Below are 22,846 nucleotides of genomic sequence, written 5' to 3' on the forward strand. Positions count from 1 at the left end.
CTTCTGTGCGAGTATTCTAATTTAGAATTACCAACCAACCTAATATACATGTCGAACCCGGGATTCAGACACAGGACCTTCTTGCTGTGAGGCAGCAGTGCAGACATTACAAAACCAGCTTAACAATGAGAATTCCTCTGTTCACATGAGACACAGCAAGCTAAACTAATACAGGATATAAAAACGTGGGAAAATAGCATAGACAAAAAGTACCAAAAGTCCTTGCACAGAGTCATATTTCATTAAAACGTTTTCTTCTAAGTGTTAAAAGTTGCCCAAAATAATTTATATTCTACATTTTTATGAGTAGTCAACACATTTACCTACATGATAAAAAGACACAGCGCGAGTCAGCGAGCCTGATAAAAGTTCACGTTAATGTGAAAGGGAAGGGTTTGTTAGGATTGATTCTGGAGTCTTCAATTGGATCTCGTCACCCCTCCCCCATTGCAAAGCGCCATCTACAGGTGTGGTGGTGAACAGCAGAGAAAGCATTGGTCAACGCGAAAAGGAATCATTTCAGGGAATAATAAAAATAAATAAATATTATTAATTTCAAATTTGGAGGGATGCCTGTTATTGTTATTCAGACAAGAAATGTCAAGGTATTTTCACTGTGAAAAATTAGGCCTACTGTAAATTAATTAACTGGCAATACATTATTACAAAAAATATAGTAATTTCAGTATTGTAATTACACAGCATTATGGTATCATTAAAAATAAAAAAAAATAATAACCTGTCCAAAATATTTTTAATCATCATTTTGCCAAATGATGAGGCCTTATAAGAAAAAGTGCTAAAAAGCTGTATTATTGATGTCAATGTGATGTCAATATGACATCAATTTCACGTCTAAAACATGACACTGACTTGATGTCAGTTGAACGTCAAACATTTTGGCCTACATATATAATAAACCAATTTCAGTGTAGGATTAACTTCCTATTTTAAACCAATTACCACTGGAAGAAATTGCCTTCCAAACTGAATTTAAAATAATGTTATAGCATCTTGATCAAGTCTTGACTAATATTTGACATCAAATTGATATCAACGTGCCCGCTGGGAAGTGTGAGATATAAACTTGCTAATTGACGAGAAAATGTTGTCACTTTTATGTGTGGGTGTTTAAAATGATATTTCTGCTTGTTTTATCTGAAATTGAACTGCATTTAATAGTAAACCCCTTTTCATCCCAGGGAATAGTGACAATAACACCATGCAGATAAAGGTTAAGAGCTTCAGGAAATGTTCACAACAAACATCAAAATGTCTGATCTCTGTGACTTTTTATCCATGGCATGGTTGCTGGTGTCAGATGACGTTGAAACACATTGTTGATGAGAGAGATCACAAGAAAATGATCAGACAGGTCCGAGCTGACAGGAAGTCAAATAATAACTCACCTAAATAATACAGTAATAGCATAGTCCATAAAATAATCACTTTACAACTGCAATAAGCAGAAAAGCATTTTATATTGTTTGTTATAGTATTTACTCATATCTAAAAACACCACCTGATCATTGAGTGTTTTATCAATAGAAACAGGTGTGAGTAAGTGAGCTGTAAATAAAAGCTTTTGAGAAAAGTAAATGTGAAGTGTAGTTCGCAAAATTGTCCACCAGATGGCGTCAATGCACAATTCCAAAATTCTTTAAATCTGTAATACAGTTTAATTTAAATTGTCCACCAGATGGCGCCAATGCATCATTACCAATAGCTATAAATCTGTAATGCGGGGTGATTTAAATAGTCCACCAGATGGCGCCAATGTACCATTCCTTTATTATGCAATAAAAATGAATTTTCCTTTCCGTATCAGATATTCATAAAATATGTGCATTTACACTGATACACACAAACACCTGTCAGCAAAATAATAAAAATAAATACATAAATGACAATAATAATAATAATAATAATAATAATAATAATAATAATAATACTTTCAATATCTTGATTTTTGACGCCTACAGCAACAGTAATGGTTAGGTTATATAGTCTTGGACTAAAAGCTTGTTTAGAGAACGAAAAATAAAGATAAATTGGTGTTAATAATAATAATCATAATAATAATAATAATAATAATAATAATAATAATAATAATAATAATAATAACTGTTGCCATGATTGTTATTACTATTTTTTATTACATTTCAATATAAATTCAGAATTTAATAATGAAATTCGTGAATCATTTCTAATAACACCCCTTGAAAATGGTTCTGCGAAAAATCTGCACATGCCACATGACCTTGTCACGTGTCTCACTGAGCATTCACAGATGTCGTTTCTGGTTTCTGTGTCCCTCGTGGTCAAGCTTGTGTTGATTTCGTGTTTGTGTGTGTTGCTGTTTTGTATGAAATCACAACATTAAGTGTTATAATTTTTGCAACCTGCACAATAAAGGTCTGCACTTGTGGCCTCGGAGAATCCCAGACATTTAAACATGCAAAATTTCCATCCAGCTGTTTGGAGTAAATTTTTTTTACTGATTTGTTGTGTATCTCCATCAGCTACCACTTTTATTAAATATTTGACAAACATCCAACTGGAGACATTTAAGCACGAAACCTAAGAGCTTCGGTGATCTCTTTATCCACATCCTGACTTTAAATCAGAAGCGGACACAAATACAAAACTTTAACAGGACAGCTGGACGGAATTTACACTACATAAGCTGATTGTTTACTTCAGGGGCGATTCTAGGATTTTCATTTAAGGGGGGCTCAGCCCCCAATGAGGGTATAATAGTAAAAACTAAAAATTAAATAAAGTAAAATAAAGGTTTGACTAACAGGGTACAATGGTAAACTTATTGTAGCATTCCACTGTATTGCATAGATGTGTATAACATTTGAGTACTGAACAACCCAACGAGTCTTCCTAATCTCTCACACACACACACACACACACACACTTCTCTGATCCTCGCTCTGCGACGCCGCGGTCTGCGGATTGAAGAACGCGCTGAAAAACGGAGAAGAGCCGAAGAGCCGCCGTGTTCATATGAAATTTAAAGGGGGCTGAGGAGATCACATTCGTGTACAGTTTATGGAGAATTGCAGAATTTTTAGGGGGGCTGAGTGGCCTAGCGACGCCCATGGTTTACTTTTTAAGTTAACTCTTAGTGCCGGTCCCAAGCCCGGATAAAAATCGGAGGATTGCGACAGGACGGGCATCCGGCGTAAAAACCTGTGCCAAATCATGCGGATCAAATGATGCGCTAAAAACAGCGGACCCTGCCATTGCGCGGGACAAATGCTAGCATAAAAAAGGTTTTACATTCTTCAGTTCTGCCCTTCTACCAGCTTTACCCTTACAGCTGCACTACTTATATTACCCCTCCCCCAACCCTACTTGCGCTGACGTTGCTGGGCAGGTTCTATTTCCCGAAAACCCGCGTTTTCAGTGTTTCCGACTCCTTCGGTAAATCCGGACAAAATGAGGGAAATATGGGAGACTTTGGTGTATTATTTGGATTATAAACCTGATGAGGACAGCTGTATCTTCAGGAATAATGAAGAGGAAGAACAGAACACGCAGTTTGATCCGGGAGGTAATTAATTATTTTACGTTAAAAAGCCTTTGTTACTCTTTCTAATGTAAACTAAAACATCTAAAAAATGATAGATAATGTTCTGAGATCTGTAAGGTGTTTGTCTTTCTTTTGGTTATATTGTTAATAATGTTGAAACACGTTGAGGCCTGAAGAAGGCCTCAGTTGAAGCCGTTTATTTCCTGATCTCTTTGGTTTTTAGTGTTAGCAAGCTCCTAAACTCTGTATGCTGCTTTTAATGTCTTTCACTGGTGTTTTCTCAGCTACTTAACGAACCAGTAACTTCATGTTGGGTAATTTCATACAGAAACGCGTATAAGTGGATTATTTGTCACTTTAAAACCAAAACCAAAAGCAAACAAATATGGCACATCCTCCTATTGTAACGGCCACTACTATGTTGTATACCACATTATGTATGTATGTTGCCGCCCGTCCCCCATTGTGCGCGCTGCGGAGGTGTGTGACGAGGAGAGAACAGGGTGGGAGCTCAGCTGCCGAAGCGTCACAATTGGCGCCCGAACATCTAATTCTGGACTCGGATCTCGTCAAAATGTTCTATTTGACGACCGACGACTCATTTGGGGTTTATTTCGGCGGAACTCTTCAATTTTTGTCTTTTCATGGACTTTACTCGAAGTTTTCTGGAAGTTTCATTCGACGCCACATGGTATAGCGGATGGTAAGATTAGCATGCTAATGTGTTCTTCCACGTGTCTGGACATGTTCGCTGTGGTGTTGAAATCAGTATTGTTTAACTCTTTTGTGCTTCGTGCTCTGTCGAACTCTTTAATTGTGATTATTACCCGGTTTTGTGCTTTGGGTTGCTCATTTTGGATTCGACTTGTTGGCAGGTAAATAAAGACACGGCACACTGGTCTGCTGCACAACTCGCGTAAGCAGGGTTTGGTTTTTTACTGAACTGTTTTTTTTTATTTTTTATAAATTCTCCATACCTCTTACGTAGGTCACCACTAGAGGGCAGACTTATCACAAAATAATAATAGTCAATAGTACATACATTACACTTTCCTCCCTCACTAGATTAACCATACTAGGAAATAAGATATCACTATAACTTACTGTATAACATTTACAGTTAGTATGAAGTTTTTTTTTTTTTTATAATTTATTACCAAGCTGCAAATCAAGCCTTTGATTTGATAGGAGGTTTCCTACATCTCTCAGGATAGCGTCTCTGCAAACCTGGTTGAGGTTCAGGTTCAACAGGTATTGTCACATCTGGTTTGTCATTGTGCGGTCCAGAATCGTTCACGTTAACTGGGGTAGCGCTGGTGGTCTCAACAGCATCATTGTCCTTGTCATTTGGATCAGGAACAACTAATGGTAAGGATTTTGTCTGACGATCCACCAGCTGATCTGCATGGCGTCTCCATGTGTTATCTCCAACCTTTACTGTGTACGTCAAAGGTCCGGTTCTAGTAGTGATGGTACCTGATTGCCACTTTTCCAGTCTGTAGTCACGTGCTAAGACTTCTTGTCCTACACGGAAGTTTCTTGTTGGTCTGTCGTTCATGTGCACAAATTGTTTGTTTTCCACATCACGTCGAACATTGGGTTTGATGAGGTCCAAGCGAGATCTTAAATTTCTTTTGAGGAACATCATGGCTGGTGTTTGGCCTGTTGTGGAGTGTGTGTGGCATTTCTATACATGAAAAGGAAGTTGTCTATTTTGTGTTGAAGCGAGATGTTGTCATTGTCCATTGCTTTTTTTTTACTTCCTATTTTAAACCAATTACCACTGGAAGAAATTGCCTTCCAAACTGAATTTAAAATAATGTTATAGCATCTTGATCAAGTCTTGACTAATATTTGACATCAAATTGATATCAACGTGCCCGCTGGGAAGTGTGAGATATAAACTTGCTAATTGACGAGAAAATGTTGTCACTTTTATGTGTGGGTGTTTAAAATGATATTTCTGCTTGTTTTATCTGAAATTGAACTGCATTTAATAGTAAACCCCTTTTCATCCCAGGGAATAGTGACAATAACACCATGCAGATAAAGGTTAAGAGCTTCAGGAAATGTTCACAACAAACATCAAAATGTCTGATCTCTGTGACTTTTTATCCATGGCATGGTTGCTGGTGTCAGATGACGTTGAAACACATTGTTGATGAGAGAGATCACAAGAAAATGATCAGACAGGTCCGAGCTGACAGGAAGTCAAATAATAACTCACCTAAATAATACAGTAATAGCATAGTCCATAAAATAATCACTTTACAACTGCAATAAGCAGAAAAGCATTTTATATTGTTTGTTATAGTATTTACTCATATCTAAAAACACCACCTGATCATTGAGTGTTTTATCAATAGAAACAGGTGTGAGTAAGTGAGCTGTAAATAAAAGCTTTTGAGAAAAGTAAATGTGAAGTGTAGTTCGCAAAATTGTCCACCAGATGGCGTCAATGCACAATTCCAAAATTCTTTAAATCTGTAATACAGTTTAATTTAAATTGTCCACCAGATGGCGCCAATGCATCATTACCAATAGCTATAAATCTGTAATGCGGGTTGATTTAAATAGTCCACCAGATGGCGCCAATGTACCATTCCTTTATTATGCAATAAAAATGAATTTTCCTTTCCGTATCAGATATTCATAAAATATGTGCATTTACACTGATACACACAAACACCTGTCAGCAAAATAATAAAAATAAATACGTAAATGACTAATAATAATAATACTTTCAATGTCTTGATTTTTGACACCTACAGCAACAGTAATGGTTAGGTTATATAGTCTTGGACTAAAAGCTTGTTTAGAGAATGAAAAATAAAGATAAATTGGTGTTAATAATAATAATTAATAATAATAATAACTGTTGCCATGATTACTATTTTTTATTACATTTCAATATAAATTCAGAATTTAATAATGAAATTCGTGAATCATTTCTAATAACACCCCTTGTGTTGATTTCGTGTTTGTGTGTTTTGCTGTTTTGTATGAAATCACAACATTAAGTGTTATAATTTTTGCAACCTGCACAATAAAGGTCTGCACTTGTGGCCTCGGAGAATCCCAGACATTTAAACATGCAAAATTTCCATCCAGCTGTTTGGAGTAAATTTTTTTTACTAATTTGTTGTCTATCTCCATCAGCTACCACTTTTATTAAATATTTGACAAACATCCAACTGGAGACATTTAAGCACGCAAAATGATGTAACACCTCTACTGAAACCTAAGAGCTTCGGTGATCTCTTTATCCACATCCTGACTTTAAATCAGAAGCGGACACAAATACAAAACTAAATAGGCTCATTGTTTACTTTGCTTTAACAAAATTTGGGGTTTTTTTAATAAGGTTTTACATTCCTCAGTTCTGCCCTTCTACCGCCCATTCGGTCTCCTTTTGGTCACATTTAACCAGGGGAAAATGCATTTAAGAAGTTGATCAAATTTGGGATGTTTTTTGATGCAACAAGCGGGTTTTTACTTTTGACTATAAACATGATATTTTATTCATTTTCCATTAAAAACCTTGGGGTTTTCTATTTGTTATTGTATTAGTTATCACAGTATGGATTTTGGGCTGGTATTTTTTAATTGGGCGGGTTTTAAGATGTAGTTAGGCTGGAAACCTTCAGTCCAATCTGGCAACCCTGGGCAGGTTATACTTCCCGACAACAGCAAGCAGGTCAAATTCAAATTCACATTTTATTTGTCACATAAATCATACACAGAACGACATGTAGTGAAATTTTTATTATGACTGTCCTACATTAAAGAAGAGTATAAAGTAAAGTGTGTGGACAAGAAAAGTATAGGGATATAGGTAATAAAAATACTGTATATATGGAAAAAACAGGAAGAATAAAAACTAATTAAAGACATGATAAATTATGAAAAACACCAATAGTTAGGTAAAGCCGATTGTGTATCGGATATACATGTACAAATATACACTATATTGCCAAAAGTATTCGCTCACCTGCCTTGACTCGCATATGAACTTAAGTGACATCCCATTCCTAATCCATAGGGTTCAGTATGACGTCAATCCACCCTTTGCAGCTATAACAGCTTCAACTCTTCTGGGAAGGCTGTCCACAAGGTTTAGGAGTGTGTTTATGGGAATTTTTGACCATTCTTCCAGAAGCGCATTTGTGAGGTCACACACTGATGTTGGATGAGAAGGCCTGGCTCTCAGTCTCCGCTCTAATTCATCCCAAAGGTGTTCTATCGGGTTGAGGTCAGGACTCTGTGCAGGCCAGTCAAGTTCATCCACACCAGACTCTGTCATCCATGTCCGTATGGACCTTGCTTTGTGCACTGGTGCACAGTCATGTTGGAAGAGGAAGGGGCCAGCTCCAAACTGTTCCCACAAAGTTGGGAGCATGGAATTGTCCAAAATGTCTTGGTATGCTGAAGCATTCAGAGTTCCTTTAAGGGGAACTAAGGGGCCAAGCCCAGCTCCTGAAAAACAACCCCACACCATAATCCCCCCTCCACCAAACTTTACACTTGGCACAATGCAGTCAGACAAGTACCGTTCTCCTGGCAACCGCCAAACCCAGACTCGTCCATCAGATTGCCAGATGGAGAAGCGCGATTCGTCACTCCAGAGAACGCGTCTCCACTGCTCTAGAGTCCAGTGGCAGCGTGCTTTACACCACTGCATCCGACGCTTTGCATTGCACTTGGTGATGTATGGCTTGGATGCAGCTGCTCGGCCATGGAAAACCATTCCATGAAGCTCTCTGCGCACTGTTCTTGAGCTAATCTGAAGGCCACATGAAGTTTGGAGGTCTGTAGCGATTGACTCTGCAGAAAATTGGCGATCTCTTCGCACTATGCGCCTCAGCATCCGCTGACCCCGCTCCATCAGTTTACGTGGCCTACCACTTCGTGGCTGACTTGCTGTCGTTCCCAAACACTTCCACGTTCTTATAATACAGCTGACAGTTGACTGTGGAATATTTAGGAGCGAGGAAATTTCACGACTGGATTTGTTGCACAGGTGGCATCCTATCACAGTTCCACGCTGGAATTCACTGAGCTCCTGAGAGCGACCCATTCTTTCACAAATGTTTGTAAAAACAGTCTGCATGCCTAGGTGCTTGATTTTATACACCTGTGGCCATGGAAGTGATTGGAACACCTGATTCTGATTATTTGGATGGGTGAGCGAATACTTTTGGCAATATAGTGTATGTGTATATAAAATATAATATATAAAAAAAATAAAATTGAAAGTGTGTATAATATAAACATGATAAAAACATAATGTAAACGTAATAAATAATAATAATAGAATACAATATATTATATAATTAAATAATATAATTTAATAGTATAATAATAATAATAATAATAATAATAATAATAATAATATATTATCTATAATAATAATAATAATAATAGTAATAATGACCGCGTATTCAGTGTTACCGACTCCTTCGGTAAATTCGGACAAAATGAGGGAAATGTGGGAGACTTTGGTGTATTATTTGGATTATAAACCTGATGAGGACAGCTGTATCTTCAGGAATAATGAAGAGGAAGAACAAAACACGCGGTTTGATCCGGGAGGTAATTAATTATTTTACGTTAAAAAAGCCTGCGTTACTCTTTCTAATGTAAACTAAAACATCTAAAAAATGAAAGATAATGTTCCGAGATCTATTACGTTCGTCCTCTTTTGCTTATATTGTTGATACTGTTGAAACACGTTTAGGCCTGAAGAAGTCCTCAGGGTAGTATGCCTCTCCAACCCTCCCTTCGCACCTCCGAACATCACTTCGTTTCTCCAACCGTTCCTTCGCACCTCTGAGAAACAATCCAACTGAGAAACAATCCAACTGAGTAACACAAGCTTCGACTCTCCACCCCTCGTGTACTTCCTCTCACCATCGACTATCCAACTAGGTCTCACCGTCGACAATTCAACCGAGTAAAAATATCCAACCGAGTAAAATATCCAACCAAGTCACACAGGCTTCGACGCTCCACCCCTCATGTACTTCCTCTCACCATCGACAATCCAACCAAGTACAAAATCCAACCAAATAACACAGGCTTCGAGTCTCCACCGCTCATGTACTTCCCCTCATCATCGACAATCCAACCAGGTCTCACCGTCGACAATTCAACCGAGTAAAAATATCCAACCAAGTCACACAGGCTTCGACACTCCACCCCACATGTACTTCCTCTCACCGTCGACAATCCAACCGAGTAAAAATATCCAACCAAGTAAAATATCCAACCAAGTCACACAGGCTTCGACGCTCCACCCCACATGTACTTCCTCTCACCGTCGACAATCCAACCAAGTAAAAATATCCAACCAACTCACATAAGCTTCGATTGTCCAACCATCATGTACCTCCCCTCACATGTGCACGCTATATAAAGGGTCCTGTAAGAGTCCACTCTAATTCCACACACATGCACTGGCCAGCATCTGTAGCACGTCCGCTGGTTCACATCGCCGGATTCCAGTTGTTTTCTGTTATTTGAGTTCGGGTCAGTAGCGAGTTACCTACTAAATAATTTGGAATTAAATCCATGCTCTGAAGTACAGAATGTTTTGTTTTATAAACATTATAAATTGACTATTTCAACCTTAATTTTTATTTTATTTATTCATTTATTTTTTACTATTATACCCTCACTGGGGCTGAGCCCCCCTTAAATGAAAATCCTAGAAACGCCCATGCTATTTCCCAATTTTCAACAGTAAAGTATCGTAGTTCTTCATAGACACTTACTTTTGCTTGGAGAATAGTTGGGACAGCCCTTCACCTCTTTCATCGCTTCTCGGCTTTTTGTCGAGGTTCAGGTTGTGGTCTTCCCCGTCTTTCAGCGCGTTCTTTAATCCGCAGACCGCTGCGTCGAGAGTGAGGATCAGAGGACGCGTGTGTGTGTGTGATCAGGAAGACTCGTATTTGTCTTGTTCAGTACTCAAATGTTATACACATCTATGCAATACTGCAGAATGCTGCAAAAAGTTTACCATTCTACCCTGTTAGTCAAAGTTTTTATTTATTTATTTGTTTATTTATACATACCCTCATTCTGGGCTCTTGAATGAAAATTCTAGAATCGCCCCTGTCTGTGGCTGGTGGTCGCTCAGCTGCCAGCGTTTTGTCTTCGTGTGTCGTTGAGCGCGTCCGTGTGATCGGTCGTCTGATGAGGAACAGGAGTAGCCTACATCACACAGCTAAGGTCAGTTTATTTTTGCGTTAGCTATCTGTATTAGTTACGTGAAGATACCGAAGACGACACTGCATACCGATACATCCACAGCAGCGTTTCCATTAGACGATAATTACCGTTTTTTACCTAGTAAACTCTATTAAAAACAGATCAATGAAAACTTGCCGGTCAAACGACAGGAGGTAATTAATTATTTACATTAAAAAAGCCTGCGTTACTCTTTCTAATGTAAACTAAAAGATCTAGATTTCATTCTGAGATCTATAAAGTGTTTGTCTTTCTTTTGGTTATATTCTTGATACTCTTGAAACACATTTAGCCCTGAAGAAGGCCTCAGTTTAAGCCTTGGATTTTCTGATCTGTTTGTTTTTAGTTGTTAGCAAACTCTAGTTAGTTAACTATTCACTTCCTCTGCTGGTTTTGTGTTCTAAAACACTGCATTACTCAGAATCATCTTCAGAATTAAAGCTTTCTCAGGATCCACAATCATGCTATTATAAAATACATATTGGTCTTATAACAATAATATGTATTAAAGATTTCATGAAGATATTATTGATAGAAACCTGAGATCACAATGATAAGAAATGTTTCTGACATAAAAGTGTAAAACATTCCAGAGCATGAAGTGTTTTATTTCCCTTCTACCATTACAGTTGATTACAAAGATTTACATATTAACGAACAATACGTCATCCATTTATAATCGTATTTAATGATGTATATTATTCTGTCCTGGCGATTTTCCTATGTCAGAAATTAAGCTTTATCTCGAGTGTCACATACTGCGGACACTAGAGACATCTTTCACAAATGCTCCAGAATTGACCTTAGAAGGAAATATAAAAACAGTTGTACCTTCATTTAAAAATCTGAATCACTTTTGTTCCTCAGCACACAGTTCGGTGTCACTTCACACCAGCATCAGTCCGAATTTCAAGGTCTAAAGTGTGAGTCGACTCCCAAACGACTCATTTTTTATTCAGCAAATCAGAAAAACTTTGCGATCTTTCACCGCAGCATTTATTATATGTTTATTTATTTCACTTAAATATGACTAACTACAACTCTACGTTCATTCATCTTACCTTCTAATTAACAAAATATCATTTGTTACATTAACAAAACGCTTTGTCTGCGAGTCGATTCTCAACTATAGCCGATTCGATGAATCGATTCCTTGCAAACGACTCACCACGTGAAGCTCTTTAGATCATTCGACGTGTATATTTTAATTGAATACAGCCTTTTACAGCCGCTTTTATGAAACTCTTTATATCTAAGTTTTATTATTGAACCAAATGTTTCATTTTGAAGTGACAATGTGGATGAATTGTGGAAGTGTGAGATATAAACTTCCTAATTGACGAGAAAATGGTGTCGCTTTTGTGTGTGTGTTTAAAATGATATTTCTGCTTGTTTTATCTGAAATTGAACTGCATTTAATAGTAAACCCATTTTCATCCCAGGGAATCGGCTCACTTAGCTCAGATCATCAACATGAAACTATTTCGGCTCCAAAATGATCCTTTTTAACCAGCCACATCTCTACATCCATTGATTGTTTAAAGTCGCACTCAATGTCCATCTGCACATTTATACCCTTATCTAATCAGCCAATCATGTGGCAGCAGCACAGTGACAATAACACCATGCAGATAAAGGTTAAGAGCTTCAGGAAATGTTCACGTTAAAAATGACTCTGTGACTTTAACCATGGCATGGTTGTTGGTGTCAGATGACGTTGAAACACATTGTTGATGAGAGAGATCAGAAGAAAATGATCAGACTGGTCCGAGCTGACAGGAAGTCAAATAATCACTCACTCAAATAATATAGTAATAACATAGTCATTAAAATAATCACTTTAAAACTGCAATAAGCAGAAAAACAGTTTATATTGTTTGTTATAGTATTTACTCGCATCTAAAAACACCACCTGATCATTGAGTGTTTTATCAATAGAAACAAGTGTGAATAAGTCAACTGTAAATAAAAGCTTTTGACAAAAGTGTACTTCGCAAAATTGTCCACCAGATGGCGTCAATGCACAATTCCAAAATTCTTTAAATCTGTAATACAGTTTAATTTAAAATGTCCACCAGATGGCGCCAATGTACCATTCCTTAAAAAAACTGAATTATGTAGCAATAAAAATGAATTTTCCTTTCCGTATCAGATATTCATAAAATATATGCGTTGTGTATACGGTGTGTATCTACATTTACACTGATACACATAAACACCTGTCAGCAAAATAATAAAAATAAAGAAATAAATAAATGACAACAATAATAATAATAATACTTTCAATGTCTTGATTTTTGACGCCTACTAAAAATATTACACAAATAGATTAATCAGTTTACTGTTACAGCAACAGTAATGGTTAGGTTATTTATAAGCTAAGACGAAAAGCTTGTTTAGAGAACGAAAAATAAAGATAAATAAGTGTTAATAATAATAATAATAATGACTGTTGTTGTCATGGTTATTACTATTTTTTTTAATTACATTTCAATATAAATTCAGAATTTAATAATGAAATTCAGACTAAATCATTTCTAATACCACCCCTTGAAAATGGTTCTGCGAAAAATCTGCACGTGTCTCAATGAGCATTCACAGATGTCGTTTCTGGGTTCTATGTCCCTCGTGGTAAAATTCCTGTTTTCTGTGTGTTGTGTGAAATCACAAGAGTGTTATCATTTTTGCAGCTTGCACAGTAAAGGTCTGCACTTGCATCGGTGGCCTCAGAGAGTCCCTGACTTAACCCTCCCCCACCCCTACTTGCGATGACTTAGTTCTGTTGCTAGGGCAGGTTCTATTTCCTGAAAATGGAGATCAGTGTTTCCGGTCACGTATACCCTTTGTTCTGGGACGGTTCTTGATGTCTTGCTGCTCTTTCAGATGTGTACTGTGGAGTGGAATCTGGGTTGAGGCAGTCTGTAGTTTCTTACAATAGTGTCTTATAACAAAAGAGCTGGGATTTTACATATGATATTGCCAAATCATGAATATAGAAACCAGTGGATTCTTATTCTGTTTTGTTTGTTTGTTTTTCAGTTTTTTACCATGGAGATCCTCTTCCTTCTGTTCTGTGTACAAATCTTTGTTGGCACTGGTTTCACATATACAGTTCCATCTGATATACCAGCTGCTGTTCTCCAGGACCAGGACTTCGAGATGGAAACCCGTGAGGTGAGACCAAATGAAAAACTTCTTCACCTTCAGCGGCAGTGGAGCAAAGGACAGTGTGAAGTGATTACCCAACCTTACAGACTGAGGTTGATTTCTTTAAAAGTCCATAATCCAGCTGCATATGGATGTGCAGATACCCAGGTCACTGAGCTTAGTGATCAGTTTACTAGGGACAACTGTATTGATGATAGCATCCTCTGTTGACCTATTCAGGTGGTAGGCAAACTGTTGTGGGTCCAGTGTAGGTGGGAGACATGCTATGAGGTGACTTAGAACCAGCTTCTCAAAGCACTTCATAACAATGGGGGTGAGTGCAACAGGGCGGAAATCGTTCAGGCACTTTTTATGATACGCTGGCGAGCTTTCCTGTCCTGAACAGTACAGCTTCCATGCTACACTGTGATTGAGCTGGTGATCACACTTTCAACTGTTCATCTGTAGAAGTTGCTGAGGATCTCAGCTGACATGCCAAATTTCCTCAGCCGCCTTAAGAAGTACAGTCGCTGCTGGGATCTTCTCAGGAGCTGCTGAGTGTTGTTAGACCAGGTGAAGTCCTCACTGATGTAGGTTCTGAGGAATTTGAAGGTTTTCACCCTCTCTACCTCTATCACTGATGTACATTGGGGTGTGCTGCTCCTTCCTCCTTTTCTTAGGATTTTCCTGACACCAAACTATCAGACCTACTACTTCCGTTCTGTAAGATGTTTCCTCTCCACCAGTAATGAGTCCGATGACTCTGGTATCATCCGCAAACTTTATTATCTTGCTGTTGGTTTGGCAGCCCAAACCCAAGCTCTTTATAGGTAAAGAGGGTGTACAGCACTGGGCTCAGGACACATCCTTGGGGGGTCCCTGTGCTCACAGTTCTGATGCCTGATGTCCGGTTTCCTACTCTGACTGACAGTCATTTATATCAATAAAGGAGATTGAAAACGTTATAGCATGCAGCCTTTCTCTCACCGCCTAGCAACAACCAATATGGTGTCACCGAACCAGCAAATGGGACCAGCGGATGTGTCCGTTGTATCCTTTAGATGTCTATGGTAACACCATGTTTGAATTCCAGGAATTCCTATGTACAAATTACATACCGCAGAGGATATCGCAAGTGAAGTTGTCTGTCCTTAGCGCATGCCTTGAGGACTATCTTTATTTAACCAGTGCCTGTTAACTATAGTGTTCTTTGTCAATACTCTTTCAATTAAATAGAAGCCAGTAATATAATGAATGAATGAATATGTGGATATAAAGTAAATCAATGTAAACTTTATTTCCTCTCCATAGACATGTGCTCAGTGTTGTGCTCTAATGTAATATTGTTACCTTTTATTTCTTTCTTTTTGCCCGTCAAGTAATTCAGAACAAGTGAAATAAAATCAATCGCATCAAACATCTAGTTGTACAATGTGTTTATGATTTTGTCTTCAGACCATGTTAAGGATGATTGATGATGTGTAAGGCATATCCTCTTGGATGATGGGTCGTGATCTTGTTTTTCAGTTTTCTGAGATGCAGATCAACACGACTTGTGAAGCCCTTTCCACTGGCAGTAAATACAACTACTCTGCTCCAAACCCAGATTTTCTACAGCAGAAGGACTGTGAGCTCTCCTGGAAAGAACCGGTGAGAAACCTGAAGGTTATACTACACTGGCTGGCAGCAGATTCTGAGACATGCTGAACTTTTGCTTGAACTGTGACCTTTTTTTTGTCCTTCTGCACATTATTATAGGACGGCACAGTGCTCAAGTATGGGGGCGTTCTCATTCTTGAGACCTGTGAGGATGGGATTCGCCTCTTCACACATTGTCTAGATCCAAAAGTGAAGGTAGGTACATTTAAAAAAATAAATAAATAAATAAAAATAAAAAAAATAAATTAAAAAAAATCAATTTTGTATGATTTTTAAATGATTTATATATGTTTTATTTCTTTTGTAGGTGGAATGTGTCTTTAACAGTAAGTCCTTCCACTCACCTCTGTACACCAAACAGCTTTTCACATGTAAAATTATTTTCCCTGTGTGATAGTGAACTCCAGTTAAACAGAATCCTGAGGTTATGTAGTTTCACACTGTTCCTACTTTCCCTGGGGTTAACACCGGACCCTGGCTCTTCAGAATCTGATGTTTCACACTGTACTTTCCTAAACCCTGCTGCAACCTTCTGCTTATTTGTATATTTGTGTACCAGCAATCCTGATTGGATAAATCCAGCACATGACTGCTTTAAATAATGGCTCTAATTGGTTTCTAATTGGGTTTCTGTTGCTAAGCAGCTAGCTGTAACATTCCTACTCTGCATCTTTTCACACTGAACATGTTCATCACCGCGATGTGAAGTTAACACCATAAAATCCTAAAAGTGCTAATGCTGCTTCAGAGCAGTGTGTCTATAAACTCTGGTAAAAAGCCATGCTAAAGAAACCTGTAGGTTACACGTGTGAAGCGTTCCTCTACCCAGTGATAAAATTGGGGTTTAGAGCGATAAGAACCCTGGGGGTTAAGAGCAGTGTGAAAAAGACTTGACTGAATGAAAACACATCAATATACACCGATCGGCCATAACAATATGACCACCTGCCTAATATTGTGTTCCTGCCAAAACAACCCTGACCCATCATACACTGTGTATTCTGACCCCTTTCTATTTTTCCTGCTTCTAACACATCAACTTTGAGGACAAAATGTTCACTCGCTGTCTAATATATCCCACCCACTAACAGCTGTCATGATGAGAAGATCAGTCTTATTCACTTCACCTGGCACTGGTCATAATGTTATGGCTGATCAATGTATTTGTTTTGTAGGAAAGGGGTGTTCATTAAAACACCACATGGGGGGGAGTGATAATTATAACGTTATGTTATGAGACACAATCATTTTCTGTAATGGAGTCAGGTGTGAAATTTATGGTGTGTCTGTGTGTTTTAGTAATCAAGAGCACCACATCAGCCCCTCCTTATGAATCTCCTGTGGCACGAATAGGTGAGTACTTCACATGATTGGCTTCAGTTGTCTGGCATTTATTTATTTTTCTGTTCATGATTTACCATGTTTTAAAATAGCTCCAGAATAAATAGTCTAAAAGTAAGGGCAGGAGTGGAGGAGTGTACTTACAGTATCTCACAAAAGTGAGTACATCCTTCACATTTTTGTAAATATTTTATTATATCTTTTCATGTGACAGCACTGAAGAAATGCCCTTCTGCTCCAACGTACAGTAGTGAGTGTACAGCCTGTATAACAGTGTAAATTTACTGTCCCCTCAAAATAACTCAACACACAGCCATTAATGTCTAAACCGTTGGCATAGGGCTGGGCGATCTGGCAAAATACGTATCTCATCACAATTTTTTTCCTCCATATTGGTCGATCTCGATTTTTTCGATCCATCTTTTCTTTAAAAATAAACAAAGCTTTATAAATAAACATAGTAATAAGTACTGTTGCAATAATTAGGATATCATCTTAATTAAGAGATGGCTTTGACCATGTTTGCGGCATTGTCAGCTGTTATGCAGACCTGATGATCCTCTGTAAGACCCCACGACACCAAAGCATCTTCCAGCCCCTGGCTTATGTCACCAGTATGATCTTCTGGGAAATATAGTAGCAAACACCTGCCCTGTAAAGCCCACATATCGTCTGTGTAATGAATAGTGAGACTTAAATAGGGCTGAGATGTCCGACTGGACCAAACGTCTGTAGCAAAATAGGTTACATTCTGGAGCTCACGTTCAAGTTTTGCCCGACGTGTATCATATAGGTGAGGCAGTGCAGTGTGGGAGAAGTACTTTCTGCCAGGGAGTTCATATCTGCTGTCCAACACTTTTTTTTTAAACCCGTACCTTTCCATGTTGGAAAGGTTCCACGTTCCACTATTGACTGCTGGTGTTGTGAAGCACTGCTAGCGCTAGCAAAGCTAACGTTAGCACTCGCACTGTTAGACGGAAACGAGGAGGTAGCGTTAGCTGCGGTAGAGATGGCACGGTTTTTCATGATCACTTTCGTGTTCATAAGGGTGGAATCTTTTGAGGTGATTAAACAGGTTGGTTGAATTACCTGTCTTTAACACTGACCATTGGCATATTTTACAGACTGGTTTGATCTGCTCCGCGTCCGTTTTTCAAATAACCAAATCATTTCCATACTACTGAAGTAGCCTGGGAAGTTTTATCAACCATGCCGCTGCCTTGAGAGGGTAAAACAAGTTCGCTCCCATGTTCATCATCACTTCGAATGTTCCCAGCCTCACTCAACTTGTTCTCCTTTTAGTCCTTTTTAGTGCAGCAAACTGGCTGGTTAATGCTGCCTCCTCTAACGGTAACTGTAAACACACAGCAGTGCTCAGCCTTCCCTGTTTCTGCTGAGGGGTCTGGCTGCTAGACCTGTCCATATCGAATAAAAAATGTCCTCAGCTTATCGTCAAGATCGACCTGAATGAGAATCGCGATCCAACTTTAAATTCGATTTTTTGCACAGCCCTACGTTGGCAACAAAAGTGACTACACCCCTAAGTGGAAATGTCCAACTTGGGCCCAAAGTGTCAATATTTTGTGTGGCCACCATTATTTTCCAGCACTGCCTTAACCCTCTTGGGCATGGAGTTCACCAGAGCTTCACAGGTTGCCCCCAGAGTCCTCTCCCACTCCTCCATGATATCACAGAGCTGGTGGATGTTAGAGACCTTGTGCTCCCCCACCTTCCGTTTGAGGATGCCCCACAGATGCTCAATAGGGTTTAGGTCTGGAGACATGCTTGGCCAGTCCATCACCAAGGTAGTGGTCATCTTGGAGGTGTTTGGGGTCATCATGATGTTGGAATACTGCCCTGTGGCCCAGTCTCCGAAGGGAGGGGATCATGCTCTGCTTCAGTATGTCACAGTACATGTTGGCATTCATGGTTTCCTCAATGAACTGTAGCTCCCCAGTGCCAGCAGCACTCATGCAGGCCAAGACATGACACTCCCAAATAAGTTTATCTTGGTCTCATCACACCTCAGGACATGGTTCCAGTAATCCATGTCCTTAGTCTGCTTGTCTTCAGCAAACTGTTTGCGGGCTTTCTTGTGCATCTCTTTAGTAGAGGCTTCCTTCTGGGACGACAGCCATGTAGACCAATTTGATGCAGTGTGTGGCGTCTGGTCTGAGCACTGACAGGCTGATCCCCCCACCCCTCTGACAGGCTGACCCCCCCACCCCTTCAACCTCTGCAGCAATGCTGGCAGCACTCATACGTCTATTTCCCAAAGATAACCTCTGGATATGACACTGAGCACGTGCACTCAACTTCTTTGGTGGACCATGGTGAGGCCTGTTCTGAGTGGAACCTGTCCTGTAAAACCGCTGTATGGTCTTGTCCACCGTGCTGCAGCTCAGTTTCAGGGTCTTGGCAATCTTCTTATATCTTTATGTAGAGCAACAATTCTTTTTTTCAGATCCTCAGAGAGTACTTTGCCATGAGGTGCCATGTTGAACTTCCAGTGACCAGTATGAGAGAGTGTGAGAGCGATAACACCAAATTTAACACACCTGCTCCCCATTCACACCTGAGACCTTGTAACACTAACGAGTCACATGACACCGGGGAGGGGAAACGGCTAATTGGGCGCAATTTGGACATTTCCACTTAGGGGTGTAGTCACTTTTGTTGCCAACGGTTTAGACATTAATGTGTGTGTTGAGTTATTTTGAGGGGACAGTAAATTTACACTGTTATACAGGCTGGACACTCACTACTGTACATCGGAGCAGAGGGGCATTACTTCAGTGTTGTCACATGAAAAGATATAATAAAATATTTACAAAAATCTGAGGGGTGTACTCACTTTTGTGAGATACTGTATTTAACCAATTCAGTCAACTGATAGGACATGTAAACCATAGCATTGTTCAGAGTACATATTCTCTAGTGTTCTCTTTTTCAGATTATATTCTGGATTAAGATCTAGATTAAGATTTGACATATACAATGTTATGTGAATGAGGATTTAGTAAAGATTGTATTTCTTTCTTTATTTTTAATTAAAAGGTTCCATCGTCACTGGCATTGTATTTCTGATCTTGCTTGTGGCTGTGGTCCTGTTTCTAATCTGGCGCTTCAAGTAAGGTAAATCTGCATCCCACTCACAGCTAACTGAGGGACTTTAATCTGATGTCCGATGTTAACAGATGCTTTTATTTGGTGATTTACAAATGATTGTGTTCTTCACTGTGGTTGTGGTGATAGAGGCTGGTGGAGATTGGCACATGGGTGTATATTTAGAAGAGCAGAGAATAAAGGGTGAATAAAACTCAAACTGCAGGAAACACACACTGAAGCAGCTTTCACACATGTGCTTTATTTTGTTATTTACAAAATATTTGGATCTGGAACTGCAGCTCTTTTACAAATATTGCTTAACATTGTATCTACAGCATGTCCCAGACGTCGAGGACGCGAACACACCAACTGACACGTTTTTGCTCAAAATTATGTTTGTTAGTGATCAATTTAAAATTCAGATCAATTTAAATTTAAAAGCTAAAAGTTTCTGAGAGCTGCTGTTCTGTTCTGAACATAAATAAATATAACCTTATTTATTAAAATGTTTTTATTGCTGGTTTATTTTCTATACTTCGAACAAGAAATGAATTAATCTGCATTTCTTAATGACTGAAATTCTTTGAAATACCTTGAGATAATCTAATGAAATGATGGTGTGTGTGTTCCGGTGAAGATGAACGGCTGTGGAAACAATAGGGTGAAGGACGGAGAAGCTCAACCTGCTGAATATGACAGTGCTACAGCGTAAGAGTTAAACCTTTACTATTGTATGTAGATAAACATCACAGATAAAAATGAATATTGCTGTAGACATTGGTCGAAATAAATAATTAGTGCACTGTTGGTTATTGTGATTAGATAACTTGGATAGATAACTTTGAAGGTTTTGTCAGATATTCTGAAAGTACTCATAGAATCATCCCCTATTACTGCAATGTCTGAAGCTGCACCACAGAATCTCCAACTGACTAAACACTGAAAATATGATAAGCTTTAATAGTGCTTTCATGTATGTTTAAGTCAAGATCATCCCTTTTAATGAAAATAAATTGTAGCCTTTAATGCTGCTGTGTTAATGATAATTAGGAGAGTGTATGGAGTTCTGCTTTTGTTCTGTTAGAAATGATTTTATTTCTTTGTGTTTTGTCCATCAGGGATTATCTTCCAGACCTCTCCACCCTCCATTGAGGGTTAGATTCTGTTACTCTGTCCTGCCTGCACTTCTCTTTTCTCATTACATTTTTCTGCACTTCCATGACACTTTTCCATGTTTTATTTTTAAAACAACTTTATAATGAAAAAAAAAACTTAAACAAGGCCTTGGAAAACCTTGGGATACTTTTATACTTGAAACTGACATTGTCTTTTCTTCTCCCGAGTGAAGGCAAATCAGCATGGCAGATGCAGTGGCACTGGACATGGAAATATTAGCATTATTCAGATTAGTTTTAAACTTTTTAGCTGCTTTTAGTGTTTTAATAATCTCAGTTCTGCATGCTCACCTCACTGCTGCAATGTTGCACAGTGTCCACAAAAAATCTGAACTGGACCAAAAACCTGAAATGCAGGTCATAGTTTTATTAGAAAGCATCATTAATATATATGAGGAGGAGATGAACTTTTTCAGGCCCAATGAAGTATATTTATTCTGTACCCACATTTTATTGTTTTTGTTTTTCATCTCTCCAATAAAAATGTACGAATAAAAGCACCTTTCTTATTGCCTTTTTTTTATATAGATAAGCTGATACTGGGAAATTCTGTGAAACCTGGATGAAAGTGAAGTGTTTATCTTGTTTTATCCCACAGTGCTGTTGGATTCTGATTGGTCAGGAGGTGATTATTAATTTTCTGTAACAGCAGTACAGCTACAAATCAGTTATTCTTTTAACTTGATTGACTCCGTAAAGAGAGAGAGGTGTGTTGTGCTTCATTTTTTTTGTATAGACCCATATGAAAAAATACAATATGCTGTTATGCATCTAATAAACTGAGTTATGTAACAGATAACATTGGGAATGTGATGTCTATTTTATTTTTGGAGCAAAATGATCCCTTGTTAAACATCCTTGGGAAACTCCAGGAGTACAAGTTCATTTAAATAGGATGCAGTCAGGAGTGACTTTAACAGACTTTCCCATGTTTCAGGAGCATAAAAGTAGGTCCTCCTTATCAAAGTCTGATCTTCACTACACAGGGTAATGGAAGTGTGCCAGGCCTCGATCAAAGGAGATTCCTGAGGAGCATTTCTAGAGATGGTTTGGCCTCCAATCCACTGTGAGGCAGATAATATACAAATAAAGGAAATAAAATAAAAAGTGTGGCTGTACATGTGAAAGCCTCTTAAGCAAATTATTTTACCAAAATGTTTACATATGAACCAAATTTTAATCATTTTTAAGCAGGGAATATTGTAATGTATATTGTTGTACTTAAGAAATCTCCAAAAAATTAGATTTTGGGGCTTCTCCTTTGCCGAGATAATTCGTCCACCTCACAGGTGTGGCATATCAAGATGCTGATTAGACAGCATGATTATTGCACAGGTGCGCCTGAGGCTTGGCATGATGACTGCAGGAATGTCCACCAGAGCTGTTGCCCGTGAATTGAATGTTCATTTCTCTACCATAAGCAGTCTCCAAAGGTGTTTCAGAGAATTTGGCAGTACATCCAAGCAGCCTCACAACCGCAGACCACGTGTAACCACACCAGCCCAGGACCTCCACATCCAGCATCTTCACCTCCAAGATGGTCTGAGACCAGCCACCCGGACAGCTGCTGCAACTATCAGTTTACATAACCAAACTGTCAGAAACCGTCTCAGGGAAGCTCATC

General features: G+C 38.6%; 1 protein-coding gene across 9 annotated transcripts; it reads left to right on the forward strand.

Moving 5' to 3' along the window:
• Window positions 1-2,944: 2,944 nt before the first annotated feature.
• Window positions 2,945-22,021, forward strand: LOC131362406 (uncharacterized). Of its 9 annotated transcripts, XM_058404388.1 has the most exons (11): window positions 3,616-4,247; window positions 10,650-10,774; window positions 13,832-13,966; window positions 15,467-15,589; window positions 15,698-15,793; window positions 15,906-15,924; window positions 16,898-16,951; window positions 19,997-20,074; window positions 20,195-20,248; window positions 20,685-20,755; window positions 21,166-22,021. In XM_058404388.1, the coding sequence occupies exons 1-8, from the start codon at window positions 3,980-3,982 to the stop codon at window positions 20,071-20,073; spliced, it is 897 nt and encodes a 298-aa protein (XP_058260371.1). In that variant the 5' UTR covers window positions 3,616-3,979; the 3' UTR covers window position 20,074; window positions 20,195-20,248; window positions 20,685-20,755; window positions 21,166-22,021. The 9 variants fall into 9 exon arrangements, with proteins under 9 accessions (XP_058260373.1, XP_058260374.1, XP_058260371.1 ...); XM_058404387.1 differs by having other exon boundaries at window positions 20,195-20,755; XM_058404386.1 differs by having other exon boundaries at window positions 3,619-4,247; window positions 19,997-20,248.
• The last annotated feature ends 825 nt before the right edge of the window (window positions 22,022-22,846 follow it).

Source organism: Hemibagrus wyckioides, linkage group LG12 (genome assembly GCF_019097595.1).
Source record: "Hemibagrus wyckioides isolate EC202008001 linkage group LG12, SWU_Hwy_1.0, whole genome shotgun sequence".
Taxonomy (NCBI): Eukaryota; Metazoa; Chordata; class Actinopteri; order Siluriformes; family Bagridae; genus Hemibagrus; species Hemibagrus wyckioides.